The sequence below is a fragment of the Anoplophora glabripennis genome, unplaced genomic scaffold (assembly GCF_000390285.2).
Source record: "Anoplophora glabripennis isolate ALB-LARVAE unplaced genomic scaffold, Agla_2.0 scaffold179, whole genome shotgun sequence".
Lineage (NCBI taxonomy): Eukaryota > Metazoa > Arthropoda > Insecta > Coleoptera > Cerambycidae > Anoplophora > Anoplophora glabripennis.
This window is the reverse complement of record NW_019416483.1, coordinates 727248-750705: the sequence shown is the minus strand read 5'-3', so window position 1 is coordinate 750705 and position 23458 is coordinate 727248. Positions and strand designations below refer to the sequence as shown.

The following is a 23458-nucleotide window of genomic DNA, read 5'->3' as shown; positions in this document are numbered from 1 at the left end:
TATACAATTGTTTTATTATATTTACATTTAACATTTAAGGCTTGTGTTATTTCTTTCTTCGTATTTTTGTAACTGCAAAAACACAAAAAAAAACTACAAAGAAAGAAATAACTTTTAAGAAATAACTTATTTTAATCAAGCACTCCGAAGTTAACACGTCGTTGTTCGTGGTTACTCTAAAAGTACATTTCTAAAATATCCTAGTTATTCGAAATTTGCGAAATGAATAAATTTATTTGACGACGAATTTCGAATTTTTTATTGCAAACATATTGCAGAATCGCATGCAGTATGAGAAATTGAAAAACCTGAATTTCGCTGATTATAACTCCATCTCTCATGAATCGAAAAAAATATTTCAGACAAATTCTACGTTCTATTAACCGTAGAATCTGAATCTGTAATAAAAAATAGGGGTTCATATTTAAGATTCCAAAGATTCTGTAGTCGATTTTATGCTTTCTATACAAGTTTTATGTGTACAGCAGCAACTGTGTGTTTAAACGTGTTTTTCTAGAAATTACATTTTCTGGACTTGCGTAAATTCTAGATTTTGTACCCAATAAAATATTGACTTTTTTTTTAATTTAAAGTAAATTGAATTCATTGGAGGATATACTAACTAAAAAGGGAAAAAGAGGTTTTTTAATATCTTTAAAATAAAAAAATTTAAAAATCGATTCCCGCCGTATTTTTTCTTTTCGAGTTTTTATTGATTTTAGTACCTATATCCCCCAACGGATACTTAAGTAATATTAAAAGAAATTCGGCTGTTATTATTTATCGCATTATTATTATATTATTTGCAGAAACTATGGCGTTGCAAAATACACATATTATGTATGTATTATGTATATTTGGTAGCTATAATTTTAAATGAAATTCATTAATCAATTAATTATTACATTATATTTTCATGAAATGGTTTGAAAAATACTACCCATTTTTTTTAAATATTCATATTCTTCTCTTATGAACACATTGCTATAAAGTTAATATCTTTAGGTACTTTACTTATATACGTACAGAAATGAATGAGCATATGAGGTGCTATGAGGTGCTGAGAATGTCATGTTCAGTTTGAAATTCATTATCTGACACAATACGAGTATTCCTGGGGCACACCTACTCTCTTTTAAACATTTCAAATAAGATTGCACGAAATAATGAGACAGAAACCTAAGCAGGTACAGTGGGGCTGGGAGAAAGGAAAGTAATTTTTGGCGAAGTCAGGAGAAGGCAATTTTTTAATATGCCGGAAAGAAAATTGCATTAAATTGCTTTCTTTCTCGAATACTTTGCAAAGCTTATGTATAATTTTCTCGTTAGTTACGTAAAGTTTGAAGGACGTCACCTAGTTTTCATTATTACTGCTGTCATTAATGTTATTTCAAAAATATGATTGACACTTGAATGTAAAGGGGGAAGTGCAACGGCAAAGCATTTAATACATATTTTTTTATTTCCATTGCAATTTAATCTAATGTAGGTACTCTACATTTATGCTTAAACGGTTGGCAATTACTAGTCGAAGTAATATGTGGGGTATCTTTGGTAGTCAGAGATACACAGTAAATTCGAATAATAGTCTCATATAGGCTCCACCGCATTGTACTATGCTTCACTTCGCTTTGCGACAAATCAGCAAGTAAGTCGGAACTAGTCGCATATGCGCTTCAGATCGAGGCAGCAAGGCCTCAGTTAGGTCAAGCTTTGTTGTTCAGACAAAGCATATTATGTGACGATTACCAAAAACATAATAAATAGGAAACGTTGTTAAAACTGCGTAATAAGTTTTTCATACCTATTCTCGGACTAATAAAATTAACTGTACAAAATTTTAACCACTCTCTTTCATTGCCTCAATGATTGGACTAAAGCACTTGATCATTCTAAGCCATGATGTTTTATATCTTGATTTTAGCTAGGCCTTTGACAAAGTTCCTATTAGATGATTACTTGAACATGTAGCGTTCGTGGGATTACTTCACTGGACAGGGAACTTTTTGTATGAAAGAAAGTTTAGTGTTAGTATTGGTGATTTGTATTCTGATACTCTAGACGTTGTGAGTGGTGTTTTTGAAATAACTGTACTGAGTCCACTAGTATTATTTGTTTACTCATTCGATCTAACCAGTTTGACACAATAAAAAATGTTCTCAATATACAGATGATACTAAACCTTATGTCAATCTACTTCGTCAAGCACGGTTTCAGAATGATTTAAGCCTTATTGAAGAATGATGTAGGGATTGAATTGGTTAATATCTATTAACCGAAGCCAATGTTGTATACTTAATGTTGGTCACTCTACAGGATTAGTCAAAAGTATGGAAGCCGCCAAAAATCTCAGCGGGGATAAATGTTGAGGACAAAAGTCTCGGCATTTTTCACGGCGCATCCGATGGTAACCTTCATCTTGAGGTCAAGGTCAAAGTTCAAGGTCATATCAAGATCAAGTCGGTTATTTTAAATGGCGACCCTCGTTTTCGACCCCGGAAATGGAAAGAGCAGAAAATTCTGCATCCGAATATGACATTGACCGTGACTCCAAAGTCAATGGTCAAGGTCAGTTCAATGTCAAATGTTGATTTTCTCTGTACTTTTTTATTTTTAACTACGGAATCAGAGGAAGTGACAGTCTTTGAGTAGATACCTGACGGGACTCCTTAGTGTCCTTGACCTTGAGTCACTAAAAAATTGAGTCCCTTCTATTCTATCGTAGAAAATAAAAAATGACAGCCTGAATAATCATTTAACCTCTACCTGACCTTGACCATTGATGTTAAGGTCACGTTTAAGATCATAATAACATGTAGAATTCTACGCTCCTTTATTTCTAGCGTCGAAATAAGGGGTCGCTACTCCAAAAATCGATATGACCTTGATATGTTCCTTCGACCTTGCTTTAAGGTCAAGGTCACTAAGGAGTACCATCAGGTACCTACTCAAAGACTGTCACTCTCTCTGATTCCGTAATTTAAAATAAAAAATAACAATAAAATCAACATTTGACCCCGAACTGACCTTGATCATTGACCTTGAGGTCATGGTCAATGTCATATTCGGATGCAGAATCTTCTTTCCATTTCTGAGGTCGAAAAGGAGGGTCGCCATTTAAAGAAACCGACTTGATCTTGATTTGACCTTGAACCTTGACCTTGACCTCAAAGTCAGGGTTACCATCGGATGCGCCGTGAAAAATGCTGAGACTTTTGTCCTCACCATTTATCAGAAAAATGTTTTCCCGCTGAGATTTTTGGGGGTTTCCATACTTTTGACTAACCCTGTATAATAAATAATATACTTAGTTGTTTCTGTGATTTACTCACAAAGTGAGTAAATGATAACCTACCCTGGTCAAAAAGTTCCAGTTGTAGGAAAGCAATGAGTGCACTGCATGTGTTTCGCAAAGTACTTATTTTCCCACCCTAATGTTGCAATCTCCGTTAAACTTTATAAGACTTTTGTTAGGCCAGTTATTGAATAGGGTTTTGGTGATTGGTGTCCAATACTTGTGCGAGACAAACATCAAATTGAACAAATTTAACATGCTGTTATGGAAGAAGTAAACTTAGTTTTGATAACAGGCCTCATATTATTTTGTAATTTACTTCCACAGCGTGAATTACTAAAACTTGGCGAATTAATTTTAAATGCATAGCTTTTTATAATCTGTTCGCAATAGATTTAAAGTGTTTGTAAATATATTGCCTACTTGTCCATCATTGAAGTACATATGTACAGTTCATCATAAAACACCTCGTAGCCTACTGACATTTGAGGTTTTCTTAAAATTAATATCCATGTTTCAAATTCACTAAACAGTGATATCCTCTGATTTAACATACCTGAATGTTTTTTAAATAAATATTTCTATATTTTTCAGAAAAATAACAAATATACAGATAGTACTTTAAAAAAAATTAAGCATTAAATTCCAAAGTGTTATCTATTCTCAACTTAGTTTTTATAATAATACTATTGTTTTGCGCCGCACTTCCAGGGAGTTGGGTAACATTAACTTGGGTGTGAATAAGTGAATTAACAAAATGCCTGTTTAGTCCGTTAACACCCTGAAGTAAAATTAATAAACACGAAGGCTGAGCTTGTGTGAAACGGAGCCTAAAAAAAATTCGGCTTAAATTAAAAATAAAAGGAGTAATTAAAATTCATAAAGGATAGGCAGTTAACAAATTTGTTATTCCAACAATTATTGTAATTACGACCCTCCACTCTCGTATACACGTACGTCGGAGTTTTGGCGTTCGAATAATTAAATGAAGTTTTAATTAGCAGAAGGGGATGTTATTGAAGTTACGGAGAACTTTTAATAGAATATAAAAAGTGAAAAAGGTTGAAATAAAACCTGCTAAAAAAAAAACTAGCTCAAAACATTTCTAATTGTCAAAGTTACAATATTATGCCTATATAGAACTGTACGAAGGAAAATAATTAAAAAATGTGAATTTCAAGCTAAAATAAAGTGATAACATGGATGTAACATGAAAATATAAATTTAAACACGGCACCTCCTAGGGAACAATGGATGGTTTTTTAATGTTTGTAGGAGTGAAATAAAACAATTTGTAAAATTTTATATTTATTATTTATTTTTTGATTATATGTACTGGGGACTCTTACAAATACAATTTTGTTAAAAAAAAATATATATTTACAAATACACTTCTGCACAGCACTGGAAACTGGTCCATTGTAAAACCTAATCTTGCCCAAGGCAAAACATGCAGTCGGCGACCGGCACGACGGCAAAGTGTAACATAAATAAAATTTTATAACACCTATTTTATATCAGCAAATTCGACTTTTTTGTCCACCAACGTGTAAACACATTTGGTCCCGTCTTACCCAGTTTCTACGAACTAACACAAATGTTGTCTTGTTTCACCATAAATTAAAACGATATCCATCAATTCCGAGTTGCTATACACGTAAGCCATTTTTGACACTTGAAAAACTAATGTAAACACTACCATAAAAACGTTAATACTAAAATCGAATTTTAGCATTCAGAATCGCGTGGGGCCACCTGGACAGAAAGCGCATTGCCCATAACGCACAACGCAAATAGCACTAGAGACTACAGTAGCCCAGGGATGTAAGGGTTGAAAACACAACAACTTCAATAATATTTTTATCGGAAACTATAAGAATTTTACAAAAAAAATCCTGCATATTTCAAACATTTTGAATTAATTACATAAAAAATATAAAATTACATGCTTAAATAATGTGATTTTACTTGTATCGGGTAATAAATTTTAATAATTCTATATAACCAATGATCTAGGGTGTAATTTTACATAAAACTTATGAATGTAAGAATCTCTCTAGTTATTTTAATTTATAGAATTCAAACGCTGACACATAAGGATTCTTAAGAATTCTTAATTGCTTTGTTAAAAACTTCTAAGGAAATAACAATATAACTCTTTAACACGACATTATTATTATATTATATTTTTAAAACCTTTGTTAAAACGAACCTATTTTGACTAATGTTAAAATAATAAAAAATGCGTCTCAAAAATAATAAAGTATAAAAATGTTCATGGAGAACACTATACTATATTTTTAAAACCTTTGTTAAAACGAACCTATTTTGACTAATGTTAAAATAATAAAAAATGCGTCTCAAAAATAATAAAGTATAAAAATGTTCATGGAGAACACTATACTATATTTTTAAAACCTTTGTTAAAACGAACCTATTTTCGCTAATGTTAAAATATTAATAAATTCGTCTCAAAAATAATATAGTATAAAAATGTTCATGGGGAACACTACGATAATAATAATTTCTAAATGGATTTAAGGAAATAAATACAAAATGATGATATATTATTATGAAGATATTATTATGAATTATGAATTTGATTGTTTGTAATTTTATTTTTTATTCATGAGCGCCTTTATGTTTGTTATATGAGACTCTTTCAATTTTGGGTGTGGGTTCCTAAGTGTTCTATTATTTTTGATTATTTTGATCTTAATTTGAACATTAATTTGAATCTATTGAGATATTATACTAGTTTCTTTAAATAAAAGATGTATTACTCTAACAGATTTCCATATATTGAAATAATTAGACATGTTATGGTTTGACACAATAAACAATGGTTGTTGTAATTACTTATTCAAAGATTATACAATAAAAATTCCCTCCTTGATTTTTGTTCTACAACAGTGAATGCTAGTAATTTTTCTGTATGTAGTTCAATTGATAATTTTTATATATGAAATTTATATAGCGCCTTATTCGTTGAAATTGCAAATTTGCTTTTTATGTGTGTCGAAACTTACATATAAATATTTCCTTCGACTGGTGAAAGGGCTGTGTTGCGGATTCCGTAGTATGTAGACGCGCTGTTCCCTCGCTGCTTCCAGGTTTCGCCGCGGGAACTGCCAAAGTATTCCAGGAGCTATCACCGGAACTTTTCCAAGTGGAAACACACTGCACTATATTTTTTTTAAATTTCACTTGTCACTATTTTGTGTTAAAGTTTTACAAATTTATCCAAAATCAATTTGTTGTAGTTGTATCTGTTACTTGTTGAGGCTGCTAAATGTATTTTCGGGCTAATGTAGTTCCCATAAATGTACCATTCGGACTTTTGACAGTCCAATACACTTTGACGTTTTTCCCCAAGGTGACTACGTGAGTATACCAACTTTTAATAATTTATTGAAAATAACAACTTGCACTTGTTTTTTAGGAGCAAACTTGCGATGTAGCTGCTACAGACGAACATGGGAGACTGGCTTCCTAGAGCCCGGATATTGGTTTTATTGAAACTGTAAAACAATTGACTGTTTCTATGGCAACGAAATAAATGTAATTTTGGAAATTTAATTTTACAAATACTGACTTTTAAATGGATTTGGGATGCATAAACTATTCATTTTCAGATTATTTGAATTTTATGCGTCTTTTGACACTAAATACACCTTTCTAGGGAAAGTTGAATGTAATGTCAGAATGTTACATATTTTTTAGCAAATTTACTTTTATTTCAATGCCTGGACTAGTTTCCAGCATGTCTGTCCTTTCTATGCTTTTAGTACTGTCTATTCAACACTTCTTACATAGTCTTTATGCATTTTTTCAGATACAAACGAACAAAAGTTTTTTAACACCCCGCTCCGACAAACATTTTTGCAGTCTAAACAACAAATTGACCTTTGGTTGGAATTTCAACACATTAAATGGAATGATAAGGGTCTCTTACATGCTACACATATGCTTTTGTAGTCTAGAAACATTTTTACACTAAGAAATTTTCAAGAATTTAACGGAACAATAACTGTCAAAACTATGTTACATAAATGATTTCACCGAAGTATAGGTCTGATTCCACATATAAATTTTACATTCAGGTACACTATGTTTCATTTACCTATTAGTTTTATTGCATGACTCGAACATATATGTGAAATACCTTCTTCTACCGTCAACGTCCTGTCAAAATTTCACAATAACGATTAAATGTGCTCAAGCCAGAACTTATATTGGATTTTTTCCATTGTAGCATTGTTCTTTGATGTTCTGTGCAACTTAATTGTATAACATGAGTACATTTACATAATTGATTGAATATGCAAATTCCAATTATGTTATAACTTTGACAGCTGTGACGTTTTTTCGTGAAATATCAATCATTTACAATTTTTGTTACTTATTTTATAGAAATACATCCCTTCATGATAGTAGTATCTACCCTGCTATAAACTATTTTTAATATACCTCATCAGATTGTATTTATTCGATATTTTCTTTTATATCGGTGCCGTTAAATTAACATTCAGGATTTCCAAATCATACAAAACATAACAATATAAATACATATAAAGAAATAGCGACTTAAACCTGAGAGGTCTACCAAAATTTGATTTTAAAGTTTAAAATAAATTAATTTTCTTGATCATTCGTTAATAAGAAAAAATTGAAGTCTGGATCACCAGAAAAAAATATAGGAGTTTTACACGAGCTGCGCTTTATTAATTAAAAAATTAAACTTGAAAAGAGAAATAAAACAAGACACAACAAGAATGGAACTAGAATGTTTTACGAACTACCGTTTTTTGAGACAACACTGCTTTAATTATTTCCGTTTTGAGTGTTACTTCTGTTACGATTTTCTTAAGCAACCTTTACAGCAAATGAAGAGGTTCTCAAAGTCTTCCGAAGTTATTCTGATGGTTTAAAAATCATTTAAAATTCTTTCTTGTAGTGCCTCAACCGTTTGTATTTGTTCTGTGTACTTACTTAAGTGACCTTAAATGGCATCAAAAAATCTAGTAAATTAGACTCTGGAGATCCAGGTAGTCAAGTTACTGGCCCCCTTCTACCAATCCACCTATCAGAATATTGTTTATCTATTTGCTATCGATTTTCACCAATATTAATTATTATAGAAAGTGTTAGGCCACCATCAAACATACATAAATTATCCTTACTGGCGTTTCTCTCTTCTTTTAATATGAGTGGTAGAAAAAACTCTGTATTAGGTGATCACCAACAATGCCAATGCACACATGACACGGAACTGCTGTTGATGCTAGCAAACTTCTGTATAACCACTCCCAATAACTTATAAATGTTGGTTCAATTTTAACTAACAGTTAACAAGTAATCAAAGAAATTCCCTTTTTAATTTTATCAGACAGTAGCTTGGAAGAGGCGCCCATTAGGATACATGTTCATAGGACAAAAAGCATATTTTTACATGTACAATCTATTATCTCATTTTTTACTATTAATCTTGGGAAACCCTGAATATTTAATTAATTTTTAAAGAACACGGCGATCGAAAATGAAGTTCATGATCTATAAAAGACATATTACAAAAACACATTTGTTCTATTTCTAGCCCCTAACAAATATTTTGCTTCTTTTGTAGTATAGTACAAACGAATTTAATGATAACCAATTAGTCTATATTTAGATTGTAATACAGGTATTCGGTTTTAAAAACCATAAGGAAATAATGATGTGCAACACGCATAACTCATAAATTTTAATGTTTGTTCGTTACTATCTATAGGTGATTGTTTGATATAACGATCGACTTAAGAGGGTCGTTTTTATACGTAATTTTCGGTGAATTTATAGTAGTATTTTGTCGAGAGAAAATCTAAGCAAGCTTGAAACATCTCTCCACAATATCAGTTCTACAAGTTTTCTATAGACTATAAGACAGTTTAAAAGCTGACAATACATTCATGGGTGCCCATGTTTTCTGAGAATTTCCACTGCAAAAAATTAAAGAAATGAATATAAATTTCAAATTTTATATTTAGTTTAGATTTTCTTATTCTATCATTGTCTGACTAAAAGTGCGATTTCTTGTCTATAAGACGCCAGTCTTAAGGGTTATATCAGTTACAGAACATTTAATAATCAATTATTTAATTCAGTCTAATCATCTTCATCACCGAATTACAACTGTTGCTAATGTTGGTGGAGGAGTTATTCAGTAAATCTATGGTAAACTAAAAAAAAACGACTCAACGTTTGTAAACGAATAAGGAAAATATCATAATTGTGTTCAGTTTGTCATAGCATTCGTATAATTATAGTAGAGAAGCTTACAACTTTGTAGCAGAACAAAACACACTCAGTGTCGTACCTGATTGTTTGCTAACAGATTTGATCAGATTTGATTATGAACCTGAATAATTCTATTGAAATACTCACACCTTTTAATTTTCACAAATTAATGTATTTGAAATTATTAAAAATGGTAATGTAATATGTAATAAATATAATAATAAAATATTAAATAACACATATCTGTAAAAGTATAAAAATATGTTTTTTTGAATTTAAATTCCTTTTTTTATTTATAAACATCTTTGTACTATAAACGATAGATTTATCATAACATTTATCAAACTACTTTTAAAACTTAGTTTTGTGATTGTTTTAATAATCCCAATATGCACTAAAAATGTATAGTTTTAAAACATGTACAGTGTGCTGTTATAAAATGTACCTACATAATATTTTAAAACTGTATAAATCTAAATAATATTTAGTAATATGTATAATAAGACCAATTCAATTTTTAAACTACTTCACAATAATTATAAACATTTTGAAGAAAAAAATAACTTTTAAATTGGTTGTAATGTCTTACGTATATCTTCATTTATTATTTATTTGAACTTTTAGCACAACTCCTATATACTAATTTATTTATCACAGGCAGATGGGGATTACAGCTTACTAAAATTCAACATTATTATTGTTATGTATTACTAAATATATTCCTTTAATAGCTAGTAAAAGGTTGGTTTACGATTATAACTCGGAGTAAAACCAGGATAGTAAACATGAAATTATATTAATTATTCAAAGTATTATAAACGTACCTTTCCAATAACGTTTCTAACGGACTCGAATACGCATATGCGCGAGAATATTGCTATGTTCTGCACATTTTCACTTTAAAGTAATGATAACTAAATACATCTATAGACCTTTTTAGTAGTGACGTCACATACGCCAAATAATAGGCAACCCCATAGTATACACATTGTCATGAAAAATTTCTCGGTATTTTTACTAGGTCGATTTCCGACCTTATGTCCTTTAGACATAAGTGCCAAAAAAATGTCTTCTTTGTCATGACCTTAAATATCGCGATAATCTGGCAATATTAGAAATATTTAAGATATTTCAAACCCCAAGTGACACACTAAAAGAAATATAGAATTTATATATTTAAATTTATAGAACTATATTAACTTTAGTAATTAATAAATTAAAATTATATTAATGTTACTGAGCATGCGCATTGAAGATAATTTCATGTAAACGAAGTATTATTTTTTTCGTTTCTCGCGCTTATTTGTCGAGATATTTGAAAGTTTCAGGTTAAAAAAAACACCCGTATATTGAAAGCTATATTGCACTATTATTTTTTGACCTCCGATTTTACTGATTATTGTAGTCAGAACGTGACGTCATATACTCAGAATTCTTATATATTGCGTCTTTTTTTATCTTTCCAGGTTCTTAGATTTCGTCTCTCATATGTCATCCAACTTCTATATGTTGCGTTATAACGGTTCGAATGTTTGAAAGCAGGTTTCTGCAATGTAGAGAGAGACTTATGGCAAAGAGATAATTACAGTTCAGAAACAAGCTAACCGTGGAAAATTATTAAAGATGCAAACTATGAATATTTATGTGCGAATATATTCACGGGTATACGCGAAGCGTAGCAATTATTTTGCGACAGTTTTCAGTTGCCGAATCATTGTAATTCACTACAGCGAAACGATATGATGCTGCAAAAATGCTGTGTAATGAATTTTGCTTCCCCGTGTAACAATGAAATAATAAAATATTCACGCTCTACGTAAGTGAATTTTGGGATAATGTAGGGCTTTCCATTTATTTCTCTTTATTTTATGATTCAATTTGGTCATTATTCATTGCACTAGCATTTGTTAAATTTAATAAATTGGATTATTTATTGGCTTATTGTTAATTTTGAAATACATTCTTCTAACCCACATACCATTACGTTCATTTAAAAAAATAATTAAAATTGAATGAATTAAAATGAATTATGTTGTTTTAAATACGATATGCAATATATTATCTTTTTAAATATAATGAAAATATTGTGAGGCAAACCTGACTTACATTTTGCTGGCCACAAAAATTTATCAGAAATATGTAATATAATATAAGGTACTTTGGCGTACAATCTTGTTTTCGAAACCCCACAATTTTTTAGATACAGGATAGTTTCAAAAAACCATATCTAAATATTTGAATAAACGAACATATTTAAACGTTATTTTGTGGAAATAATACATTAAACGGCATTCAATTAACTTTTTTGGTGGTGGTGTAAAATAAAATCGGCATACAGTCTATAGGAATTTTTTTCCAAAAATGTTCCATATTATATTTGCATACGAGTAGTTTGTTTTGTCTCATTAGTTGAATCTATTTTTCTCTGTTAATTTACTGAAAAATCAATAATTTTATTTAATTTGGTCATTTAAAGCACGCTATTGCACACTGACGATGTATTATTATGCCAATTCAGTGGGACATCAACATTAAATTGATTTCATAACAAATTTATTATTTTTTACTTATACTAATGGCACAGGTTACTGAAGTAAATGTCATTTCCTGTATTTTAATTAGTTCGATTGGTTACATATTTGACATGTATATTCAGTGAAGATTTTTTCCAAAAAATAGAGTAAACTATGGATGTAATGAAATATATACAGCCTTCATCAATGTTTACAAGCCACGTGACCGCCGAGCTTAGGCAACCAACATTGACGAGTTGGTTACTGGTAACGAAAAATCCCTAATCTTTGCGTCACCAATTCTAATGATTCGTTTACAATGAACAATGACAAACCGTTACGTCTACACTCGAGATCGCTGATTAGTTGAATAGAATCTCGTGAAAAATTACACCAATCACAGCCGGTGAAACACAATGATGTGTTTTAATGTAATCTTGCTATCTTCGATATAATGGAAAAGGTTCTGTTATACTTCAATAAGATTTTAAAGACATATCAGCAACTATCATCAGTAGACACTTAAACTTAGCTTACTTTATGGAAAGGAATGTATCCAATTGCATTGCATTCACTGAAAACTGAGACCTGGTGTACAACTTCCTAGAGTAGCTTGCCGCAATTAGAAGTCTAGAACAGATCGGTAACAAAGAAACTGGAATGTTTTATTTTCTGATGACAAAATTTGGACTGACAACTAATGAGCATAATTGATGACTATTAAATCAGAGTTTGGAAGACTGGGGTCGACAACTTCATCTAAATTTAACCCCCCAATCTCTCCCAAATCAACGGGTAGATGTCATGGTGTGGGATGTGTATACATAATGCATGAGGACGACTGGCCAGTTTTATTTAGAGAATTTAGACCCTTATAGGTGCAGTTAGGAATTTTTTATCTTTATGGACGACAATGCTCCACCACATCGAACTATTGTCGTTCCATACGTATTTGAAGAAGGTGGTACATATTCGATTGGACTGGACTTTTAAGGACCCAGCGGCATTTCATAAAACTCTGTAGGGTAAACGAAGGAGAGAAGTGACTTACCTATGAAAGAATACATGAAGACATTTGTTCGAGTAGGGAACCAATGTAAATCCTTGAACAAACTTTTACTTTACTCGTACTTGTCAAATGCATCACACTGTATACTGAAGACTGAACGGTTGAACCAAGTTAGAATTTGTTTCAACACCTCATATAATTTATAAAAATTGCACACTTGTTTCTGCACTTTTCATTTAATTCTCAAGAGACCTAGATATTAAAACTAAATCGTTTTTTCCTATTTCAGCAATTTAAGGGTTTCATAGCAAATATATGTCTATAAAGGTAATTACATTTTGATAAAATTTTGAGTTTTCAGGTTATGGAGGCCTATATGATATCTCAAAATAATAAATTGAAAAAAAATACTAGCATGCTATGGTTTATAACCTGTTTATAATTAGAATAAATTCATTTAGAATATGGGCCACTTTTTTCCATTTGTTTTGCTGTGGATTTTAAAACTAAATTTCATGTGCACTTTTTTTAAAAAAGAAAGTCCTATCCAATATACCATTTTTTATTTCAACGTAAATTTCTGACTGTATTTCATGTACCATCTAGATTGAACTGCTTTCGAAGAAATTACAGTTTTGTTGGAAAATAGTAGAATTACATATATTTTTTAAGACAATGTTGGCGTCAAAAAATGTATAGTGTTTTGTCACTGAATTCTACAATTAAAGTTAATACGAACTGTAGAAGCAATTAAGTTTTTATATACACTCTTATAGCTGTATTCTTTATCTTACAGGATAAAATTAACCGTACCGTTAAAATATTAATTTTAACACTACCGCTAAAACTAATAACTCCAACTGATATTCCGTATTATAAGTTTCTTTAAAGGTCCAGTTAAAATAATTGTATTAGCAGTACGTTAATTTTTCGTGTTAGTGAAGTTAGCAGTAAGGTAAAGGCATATAATAAATTTATATTTTTCTATTGGTAAAAGACGTCGATTTGTGATAATATAACCTCGATTGCTGGATTTACTAATCCAGGATTACCTAGTACAAATTTGTTTATCTTTTTGTAAACAATTTATAAGATTCTTGTGATTTAGCCGAGTTATGGAGGATGGAAAAAAGAAACCTGCCCGACGCACGACAAAAAACAGATTTTTGGTCAACAATATTTTCCTAAACAACAAATCACAGCCACATGAAATTGTGGTTGCAAAGAAAGCTTGGAATGATTTAATTTGAAGGGCCATTATAACGTTTATAAATAATAGAGATCAATTATACCATTTGTCAAGCCAGGTTAAATTTTAACAGGATCTAATTTGGTCCCGCTAAATTTTGACATATTTGGTTAAAATAAACCCATTAACATTTTTACGGAATACAGTATCGGGAAGCAATGGGATATTAAAATTTTAACTGTGGCCTTGACGTTAAAATTAACCAACAGCATTACAGAATAGACCCGTATATCAGTTATATTTCTTATTTAAGTAACTCCTTTCTGTCCTTCTATTACTAAAAAGGAGAAAGAGAGGTATGAGATTTTAGTTGATTTTTCTATTAACAGACAGCGCAATTAGGACGTAGTCTAGCACATCACAGGTGTCGTTTTACTCACTTATATATTTTTGTAAATTACCAATTAAATAATGATTTTATAGGAAAAAATGCGGGTCAAAATTTTTAGCATATTATTTACTTATTTACCCCATTATTAATTTTATTAATAACATTTCAACGTTTGCTCAAATTGACTTCCACAACTTTTTGACAATACCCGAGACGATAATTGGAATTATTTTACAACTTTAAAACAATAGTTGACAAATGGTTCAATTTCCGGAAATCAGGATTTCCCCAATACTTTTTCATTTTTTAGGTAGTGTGGTTTTAAAATTTCACTCCTCAGTATATCTGTACACTGTAAAAAAAAATTCACTTAATTCACTCAATTTTACTCAATAATGTATCAGTTTCTTGTCACATCCGATTAAGTGAAATTTTCACTCTATTGCAACAAAAGTGATTGAATTTTACTCAAATAGGAGTTTCTGCTGTCAAGTGAGTGACTTTTGACTCTATACTGAGTATGTAAAACCAATTAAGAGTTGGCTTTTTCTCTAATATGATTTAAATTTAACTATTTATCGAGTAATTTTGTACCATGAAAATCTCCAAGAGGGGCGGCGCGCCGCGGCGCCCCAGAGCCCGCCCCCGCACCAGTCGCCGGTGGATTAATATCTGGAGTGGATTTGCATCACTTTATATTCTCTTTAAATTTTAATTTAATCATTGTATTAAAGTCATAAAATACTAAGCTGCAACAGTGGCTTTTACACATATCTGTTTTAGAGACAATATTTTAGGTCTGCACTAAAGGAATTGGTTAACTGATCGAACGAATAGATTGCCATAACCTACATAGGACGTTACAGATACGTAAGTAAGTATAGGTAACAATTTAACTATCTGTTTATTTAACCAAATATTAATAATTGTAATCAAACCACTACATTTAAACATAATTTTCACCAAAATAACCGGATTAACGGACACTTGTTCAGCACTACACGCCATACACCACGCCACGAGATGACCTAATGGGGACGATGGGAATAGACAAAGACAACGCACGACAACCATAGAATGGGGTGGGGGTCACATTTACACCGATTTAGCTTCAAGTGCACCAAATGCGAGTTTATTTGCAGAATTTAATTTATTTGAGTGAAAATACTCAGTTTTCGTTACAAATGAGTAAAATTATCAAAATGCTCAATACTGAGTGAAAATGTAGTCAATAATTTCACTCAATGGATTCTCTCCGTACCTTTATTGCTTTCACTCATACCGATTTTTTTACAGTGTATAATGTTGTGCACTGCCTTGATGCGTACGCGTATAAGGCCATGAGAGCTAAACGAGAGTATTATTTACAGCTTTTCCATATTGGCAATTTATTGTTTTCGTGTTATCTGGCCTATTAAATTAAATTGACGAAACAGCACTCGTTTAATCCGCGGCTCGATGATTGATGGCAACGATGGAGCACCAGATGTTGCCTGCATTAAATTTGGAAAATCTAGATGGCTTCCGCCAACGACCAGTCATTTAGTTTTTATTGAAACGATACTGGGGCCACGAGTATCAATTTAGCACTAGCCAATATTGCTGCTGCAAATACATTTTTAATCTAGTCCGCGGTTTTCGTAATACCCATTCGATCTGGTGTTTGTAATTACATACATTCATTACGTCCACTTGGGCATGAATAACGATAGTTGGCGTGATAGTGTGGTTATTTACGAGTTGCAGGTAAAATTTAATCGACGTTAAAATCGCTTGTTTAAATCAGGTAATAACAAGTTATGCGAATAATATTAAACGGAATTTACCACATGAATGTGTTAGATAGTAGAGAACAAGGAAACTATAAATCAACTGGTAAAAGGTCTTCCGAAGCAGTCGATACCACGACTACAATAATAAGTGATCAATGCGGACGTTCCGATAATCAAGAATAATAAACTCGGCAAAAAAATTAAAAGAACAGAAAAATTTCCAATATTATTTTAGTGATTTTTGAAAGGCTGTAACTTCCTGAATAATAGTCGTATCGAGAAAAAAAATCATCTTGAAGCTTGAAGATTTTAGTGTTGAAATCTTGAGATGAAAAATTTTTTTGAGTATCACTCTCGGCTAAATTAAAACAAGTGCAAGGCCAAAATTGGCAATTGGCAAGGCAAATATTGCGAAAAGCACCAATATTTGTAGGTTTATTTTTAGCTCAATACATGCCCACCAGGCGGCCTAAAAATTTTTCACCCCCTATCACATTTCTTTCATCAAATTTCCTTAATTTGCTTGCCTCTAATATTATAGCTAATATTAGTTTAGCTTAGTTCACCTTAACTTAACGGTTAATATATTTGTTCTCTAGTTAAAAGAAAAAAATATTATTTCTCATTCTTGAAAATTAAACAAGAGCTCTGTTTCAAATTATTCGTTATACACCATCACGAATGCTAAAATGATGATTTTAAAAATATTCTTCTGCGTGTTACATTTATAATAAACAACAGTTTTTTATTATTGCAATAAAAACTGCGTAATATTATTAAGCAAATTAAGTGAGCTTGAACTATTACTATTTCACTGAAAGAATTTGTTATTTTACTATAACAATAGAACGATTATAAATAATAAACACCTGTATTATCTGAAGAAACATCTAAATTATTTTTTCGGTAGTTTGACAGTCACTCATTTGATAAAAACATTGATCCATCAAAATATTGGATATGTCATTATTTTCCAAATATTTAAAAAATATCCTACAATACAATACATTTTTTATTCGATAAATAACTGGAGTTTAGTAGTAGGTAGTTCACAACAAAAGTAATATAATTTCCAGTGGGAATTGTAAGTATTAAATAAAATATATTACATAAATGATAAAATGAAACATTTACAAAAGTCACTATGACATAAAAGAATGTCTAAAAGTTAAAATACACGAAAGTAAGAAATGAAGTAGAGAAGGATTTTACGAAAATTTTCTGGAGAGCATTTTTATTTTGTTTAGTACAGAAGTAGGTTTAAACATGGAATACGATTGCTTTCAACACGTGTAGCAAAAATATGTACAACGAATATTAGAAATAACTGAATAAATTTTCAGGAAAAAATAATTCAAAAACAGTGCCTCTTCTTTAATTTAGAAACATGTTTTTAAAGTAAAGTAATTAAATAAAAGACGTTTGGGTTTCACATATTTTCTAAGTATAGAAGAGTTTACTATAGTGGCAAAATGTGTTAAATATTTAAATGCAACCAAACGTTCGAGTTTTATACACAATGGCATGCTGTGTGTGGTAACGCCATAGTTTTCTCATTGTTCTAAAACTACTAAACGAGTAGAAGCGGTACTGAAATTACTAGCATTTTCATTCCCTGTAATAATGCATACCTACAGAAGTTTCTGAATATTAATTTATTTATAATAGAAATAAAGGAACACCGAATAAATGGCAGTATAATGAAATGAGTGCTTTTCCATTTTACGTTTAGGTACACATGTGGGTGTACTACATAGAAAATAATTAAATATACTTAGATTTATTCTTAACGCCTACCTTTTCCATTAAAAAAAGTCAAATGAATCTTCGACTTTAGGGAAACCTTACAAGAATTCTTAAATTAAATTATCTGATATCTGTAAAATGTCAAACATAATAGACAGAAATTTGTGAATGTTTAATTTATTTGTATTTTCTACCATGATTAATTGTTAAGCTGTAGCGCTGTAGCATATAAATAATAATATTATAATATAATGTAATAATTATTACACAGGTCAACAAGGGTCAAGAAGCAGACACACTAATACGCATTCCCGAAAGATTTTGGTGCGCTGAATCCGAATCTGGCCGCAGAATTGTTCTGTCACGTCAGGTTTTTGAGATATCCTAACCTAAAAGTGCAAAAACACTGTTTTTCGTCATATTTGAGGTTGTGCAGTAATGCCATCTATTCATTAAAAAAAATACATATAATTTAAAAGCACAAGGCTCCCTCTTTCGAATGCCGCTGAGTTTGCTCAAATATCTTTTTCTTCGTTGAGATATCACATGTTGAAATTTCTAAGTTCATCAGTTTCTTAATATGCGAAAATCTACTAAGGATCCCTTAGACGTCAAACAGTTAATTGCAAGTCAGAAACTTCATACTCAGAAACCTTCAATACATACGAAATCAAACTCACAAACTCCAAATCCACAAACCCACAAACCCCAAACCCACGATCCCTAAATCCACAAACACAAAAACCCGAACCTGCAAATTCCAAGCTTACAAACCCCAAGCCCACCAACTCCAAACCCACAAACCGTATGGGTATGAAGTTTCTGAATTGCAATCGACTGCTTGATGTCTAAGGGATCCTTAGTAGATTTTCGCATATTAAGAAACTGAGAACTTAGAAATTTCAACATGTGATATCTCAACGAAAAAAAAAAAGATATTTGAGCAAATTCAACGGCATTCGAAGGAGGGAGCCTTGTACTTTTAGATTCAATGTATTAGTTTTTTGAAAAAGAATTGATGGCATTATTACATAACCTCAAATATGACGAAAAACAATGTTTTTTGCACTTTTAGGTTAGGATATCTCAAAAACCTGACGTGATAGAGCAATTCCGCTGCCAGATTCGGATTCAGCGCACCTAAATCCTTTGGAAATATATATTCAAGTTTCTGCTTCCAAAAAAAAAAATGAAATTTTGTTGGTCTGTGTTATATAACAAAGACAATATGCAGATGCAAGTAGTGTAAATTTGTGTAAAACTTTATTTAAATTTAACTTAATAAAATAAGGAAATAAGAATGCTGAAAATCAATGCCAATAACTTACCACTAAATTCAATAATGTCTCGCCAGTCATCTTCAAGTTTGTATAGAGCATCGACAGATTCGCACTGGCCTTGAGGATATTTAACGATATGAGGGATTCCTTGTTTCGAGTACTTATCTAATTGGTCAATAAGGGCTTCGTATTTTGTATCCTACAAGAGTGACGATATTTACTAAATTTCTTTACTAAACTTTAATTAACGAAAAAAGTTCACACACTTATATTAACACATAGGTACATAAAAACGCTTCGTTTCCTTGACACGTGGTGTAAAAGTTAAAAGAAAATAGTTTTTTTCTAATTGCAAGAAAATAGCTAAAGCGATTTCACTCATATTTTAGATCCAGTTTAAGTTTATCATTATCCATAAACACAAAAAATGTCACGGTTTTCTTTTACGTACAAGGTACATTGAAGATGGATCACTATTACAGCAGAGCGCTAAATAATAAATGTGTCATTGTGCACGTCACTAAACTGCACTGTTTTTGAGATAAACGGCAAAATGTCATACCATGATCAATTTATTAAGAAATAATGATAATAATAATTAACATTAAAAAAGTCCGACCGATGTGAAGACAACAACTCGTTAAAATTTAAAATCTGTATACAGAGTGATTCAGCATAATGTCATTAACTTTAAGGGAAGATAGGGAAAAATGAGTAGAATAATAAAACACAATTTAATTTAATCTATTATTCGTAAATAATGTTTACTAACTAAATACATTTAATTACAAAATAAATTTAACCCTCGAGGCAGAGGGTGCCAATGGCTAAGTGTAAGAGTGGAAGCTTGCATTCTTAATAAATTTTATAATTATTAGAATAACGCTCATGTACTGAATTATTATTAATAAATACGTTTATTATTATTATTAATTGCTAAAAAAAAATATTAAAATGTATATTTACGCTGAAAGAAAATATTTTCAAATCATTATTTAAACCCCTTTCCGTCCCACAAAGGTTTATAGAGTGAATCTTGACCTACAGTCATATTCGGTCATTAATCTAGCTTTTAATGCGTTTTTAATCCGTAGTGAAATAAACAGTTAGTATTATCTTCAATTAATTATTCAGTTTGTAATATGCACACCTTATTGTGTGACTTATTGCTTTTCAAAGAGTATCTACCCACTTAAAATGACGCAGTACGGTTAAAAAAACACTAACTCATCCGTCCATAGCACTTTGCTAATAAAGTTGAGATCCGCTGCAACTGATTTTGAAAACAATTGCAAGACTCAAGACGACTGGGGAAATCAGCTGTTTCGCTTCAACATTAGAACGCTCTATAGCCCCGGTGCGTTCCCTGTCTCGGGGTAGGGCGCCGAATTATGGAGTAATTTTATTTTAGATTTTCTGTCTTTATTAGGCCGACATGGTTAAAATTAATGACATTATGACTGAATCAACCTGTATATCATAACCCTTTCTTAAAGACAATTTCTTTAAATACAGATATACAGAATTTTAAATCACAAATTAATTAATAATTAAGTAACCCATGAATGAAGTAAAATATTGTCCTAAGTCAACTGTTTCTCGCAATTTAAAAAAAAATATACATATTTATTCATGTTGAACACCCTTTATTTCGAAAATGAAGCGTTTTTGTACAACTATTTTAAAAAAAAATTTATTACGTAGGATCCACCATCAAAGTTTTGTCATACTATTTTAATTACAGATTACTACTACTATTAATTATATCATTAAATATGACAATAACAACATAACGTTTTATGGTCACAATAAATCCAAATTGTCTGTAAAAAAATGGTAAGAAATAAAAGCATTATTTGACTTAACGATCGTTTTCCTTAATTACAATCTTAGATTGATGCTTGTGGAACAGGGATATAATTCTTTAGTTTCCAACTATTTTTTTAATGACAAAATACCCAAAGAAATAAAGCAAATACAGCAAAGATACCTACTAATTAAATCACTAGAAAATAGTTGATTTGGGTTACTAAACACATTTTATCTGTGCACTGAATTACATTTTACAGCTTTAATACGCTTCTGTCGCCTGCGATATCTTACCTTAGTGTTGCCAAAGAAGGCAGTTAGTCGCTGTTTTATTTGTTTTTTACTTTGGTCGCCGTCGTGCAAGGATAGCGTCGAGCTGGCCACATTCGGTTCTTCTGTGCTCGAACTGAAGAAACTTGTGGTGCGAGGACGATAACTCTACAAATAAAAGCCTGAGATTAATATAGCTTCAGTTGTTTGTTCTGGAACCATCTGGATTAAATCACTGGGCGTAAATATTTTCTTTATTCGCAATAAAACTATTTTTCTAGTACTTGAGTTTATTTAATTATACAGGGTGCCACTGAACGTGGGGTTTTCCCCTCCCTCTGTTTTTAGTTATTGGAACGTGAACAATTTTAATTGTAAGGAATCTTACACATTTAAAAACTGTAGAGTCTAGAAAAAATAATTCTATGGCAAATACACTAATAACTAGAACATGCTGTATTTTTTTTATAAATGTTTCAATTTGAATAAACTTGGGGTCAATATATTGAGGAAGATCAAAGTGTGCTGATTTTTGGTGAGACTATTCTGTACACGAAAAAAAGAAAAAATCAATTAAAAATAAAATCAACTACATTTGTCAGTGTATATATTTTTTTGGATCTTAGGTAAGTTAGTTGCTTAGAATAAAACTTACCCCTGATTGCTTTCGTGAATGATTGCTGTAGAACGATCCCGATAGTTTTTTATTGCTGGTTTCTTTCGCTAAAAAAAATAAATTATAAGAAGAAAAAGAAATAATTGTAAAACATTATTAACTGGTATTGATTATTTCTGAGAAAACAACATAAAGATATTTGTTTAAATAATAGTATATTTTTCTACATTTTTGAATATAGAATCATCTCAGTAAATATAAATGCAATAAAAACACAGAAAAATCGAGACAGTTTTAATCAAGTGAGAGCTTACAACTACCTTTGGAAACGCCTCATATTTTAATGACTAGAACATCACATCTTATCATGCACCGAAATGCTAAAGACTAGTGCACACGATTTGTAAGTACTGACTGATTTGACCTAAAGTTTCAAGGATTCTTCTGAAGAAAAGGACGATATGTTTCTTCAAACTTCAAGGAGTCTAAACCAATTTTTATAATAATCTTTACAAAAAAATTAAAAAGGAGTAAAATTCATACGAACTATTAAGCATTCATAATAATATAAAGTAGTCATAGAAATTAAAGAATTTTAAAAAATCCTCAATTTTGAAGCTTGAAGTGTCTACTTTCAGGATCTGAAAAATTTTATCGTTGACCACTTTTAAGAAATCATGAGAAATCCACCGGAAAAATAATCAAAATTTTTGCCTTCCTTTCAAAAGATCCACGAGCTCCAATAATTTTTTTTATAATCCCACCTGTCAAATATTTTAATTCGATAAATTCTCTTTAAGTTGAGGTGCTTCGACGGTGATTTGTCGCTGATTTATCGTCGTTCAAAACAAAAATGACCCTTTTGGCTTTGATAATAATTAGTTATTCGGGAACTACTGAACGTACAGAAAATCTAAGCAGGGTTTTTTCAAAGTATTCTCTATAAGGTACCGCAATTTTGAAAATAAACATGCAACGTTAATATTCTGTTTATTCGTTGCCTATGCAAGTAATAAAAGTGTTAAATTTTATCATAACACTAAGTAAGTTTATTACATAAGAAAATTTAGAACTACAAATAAATAGATATTTTAATCGATTTTGGCATTTTTACATAAGGATAATTTTTCAAGTAAGCACCAATAATTTATATCTGGAAACGGAAAAATTTACCAGGCAATTGTTTAGGACAGTTCATCAATTGACTAATAGGGGGCAGTAAAGTGAATTCTAGGACCCACAATTTATAAAATATACAGCAGTGTATTTAACTGAAAATAAGTTTGTAAGTT

The 23458-nt window shown here is 30.9% G+C and overlaps 1 protein-coding gene across 1 annotated transcript in view; it reads right to left on the bottom strand.

The window, feature by feature from the left end:
- Positions 1–23458, bottom strand: part of LOC108907722 — a 483302-nt gene that overhangs the window by 68515 nt on the left and 391329 nt on the right. Inside the window, exons 9-11 of the mRNA XM_018711519.2 lie at positions 22206–22273; positions 21575–21718; positions 19520–19670 (exon numbers count right to left, since the gene is read on the bottom strand). Of these exons, the coding sequence (XP_018567035.1) occupies positions 19520–19670; positions 21575–21718; positions 22206–22273 (363 nt within the window). The remainder of the gene's footprint in view (positions 1–19519; positions 19671–21574; positions 21719–22205; positions 22274–23458) is intronic.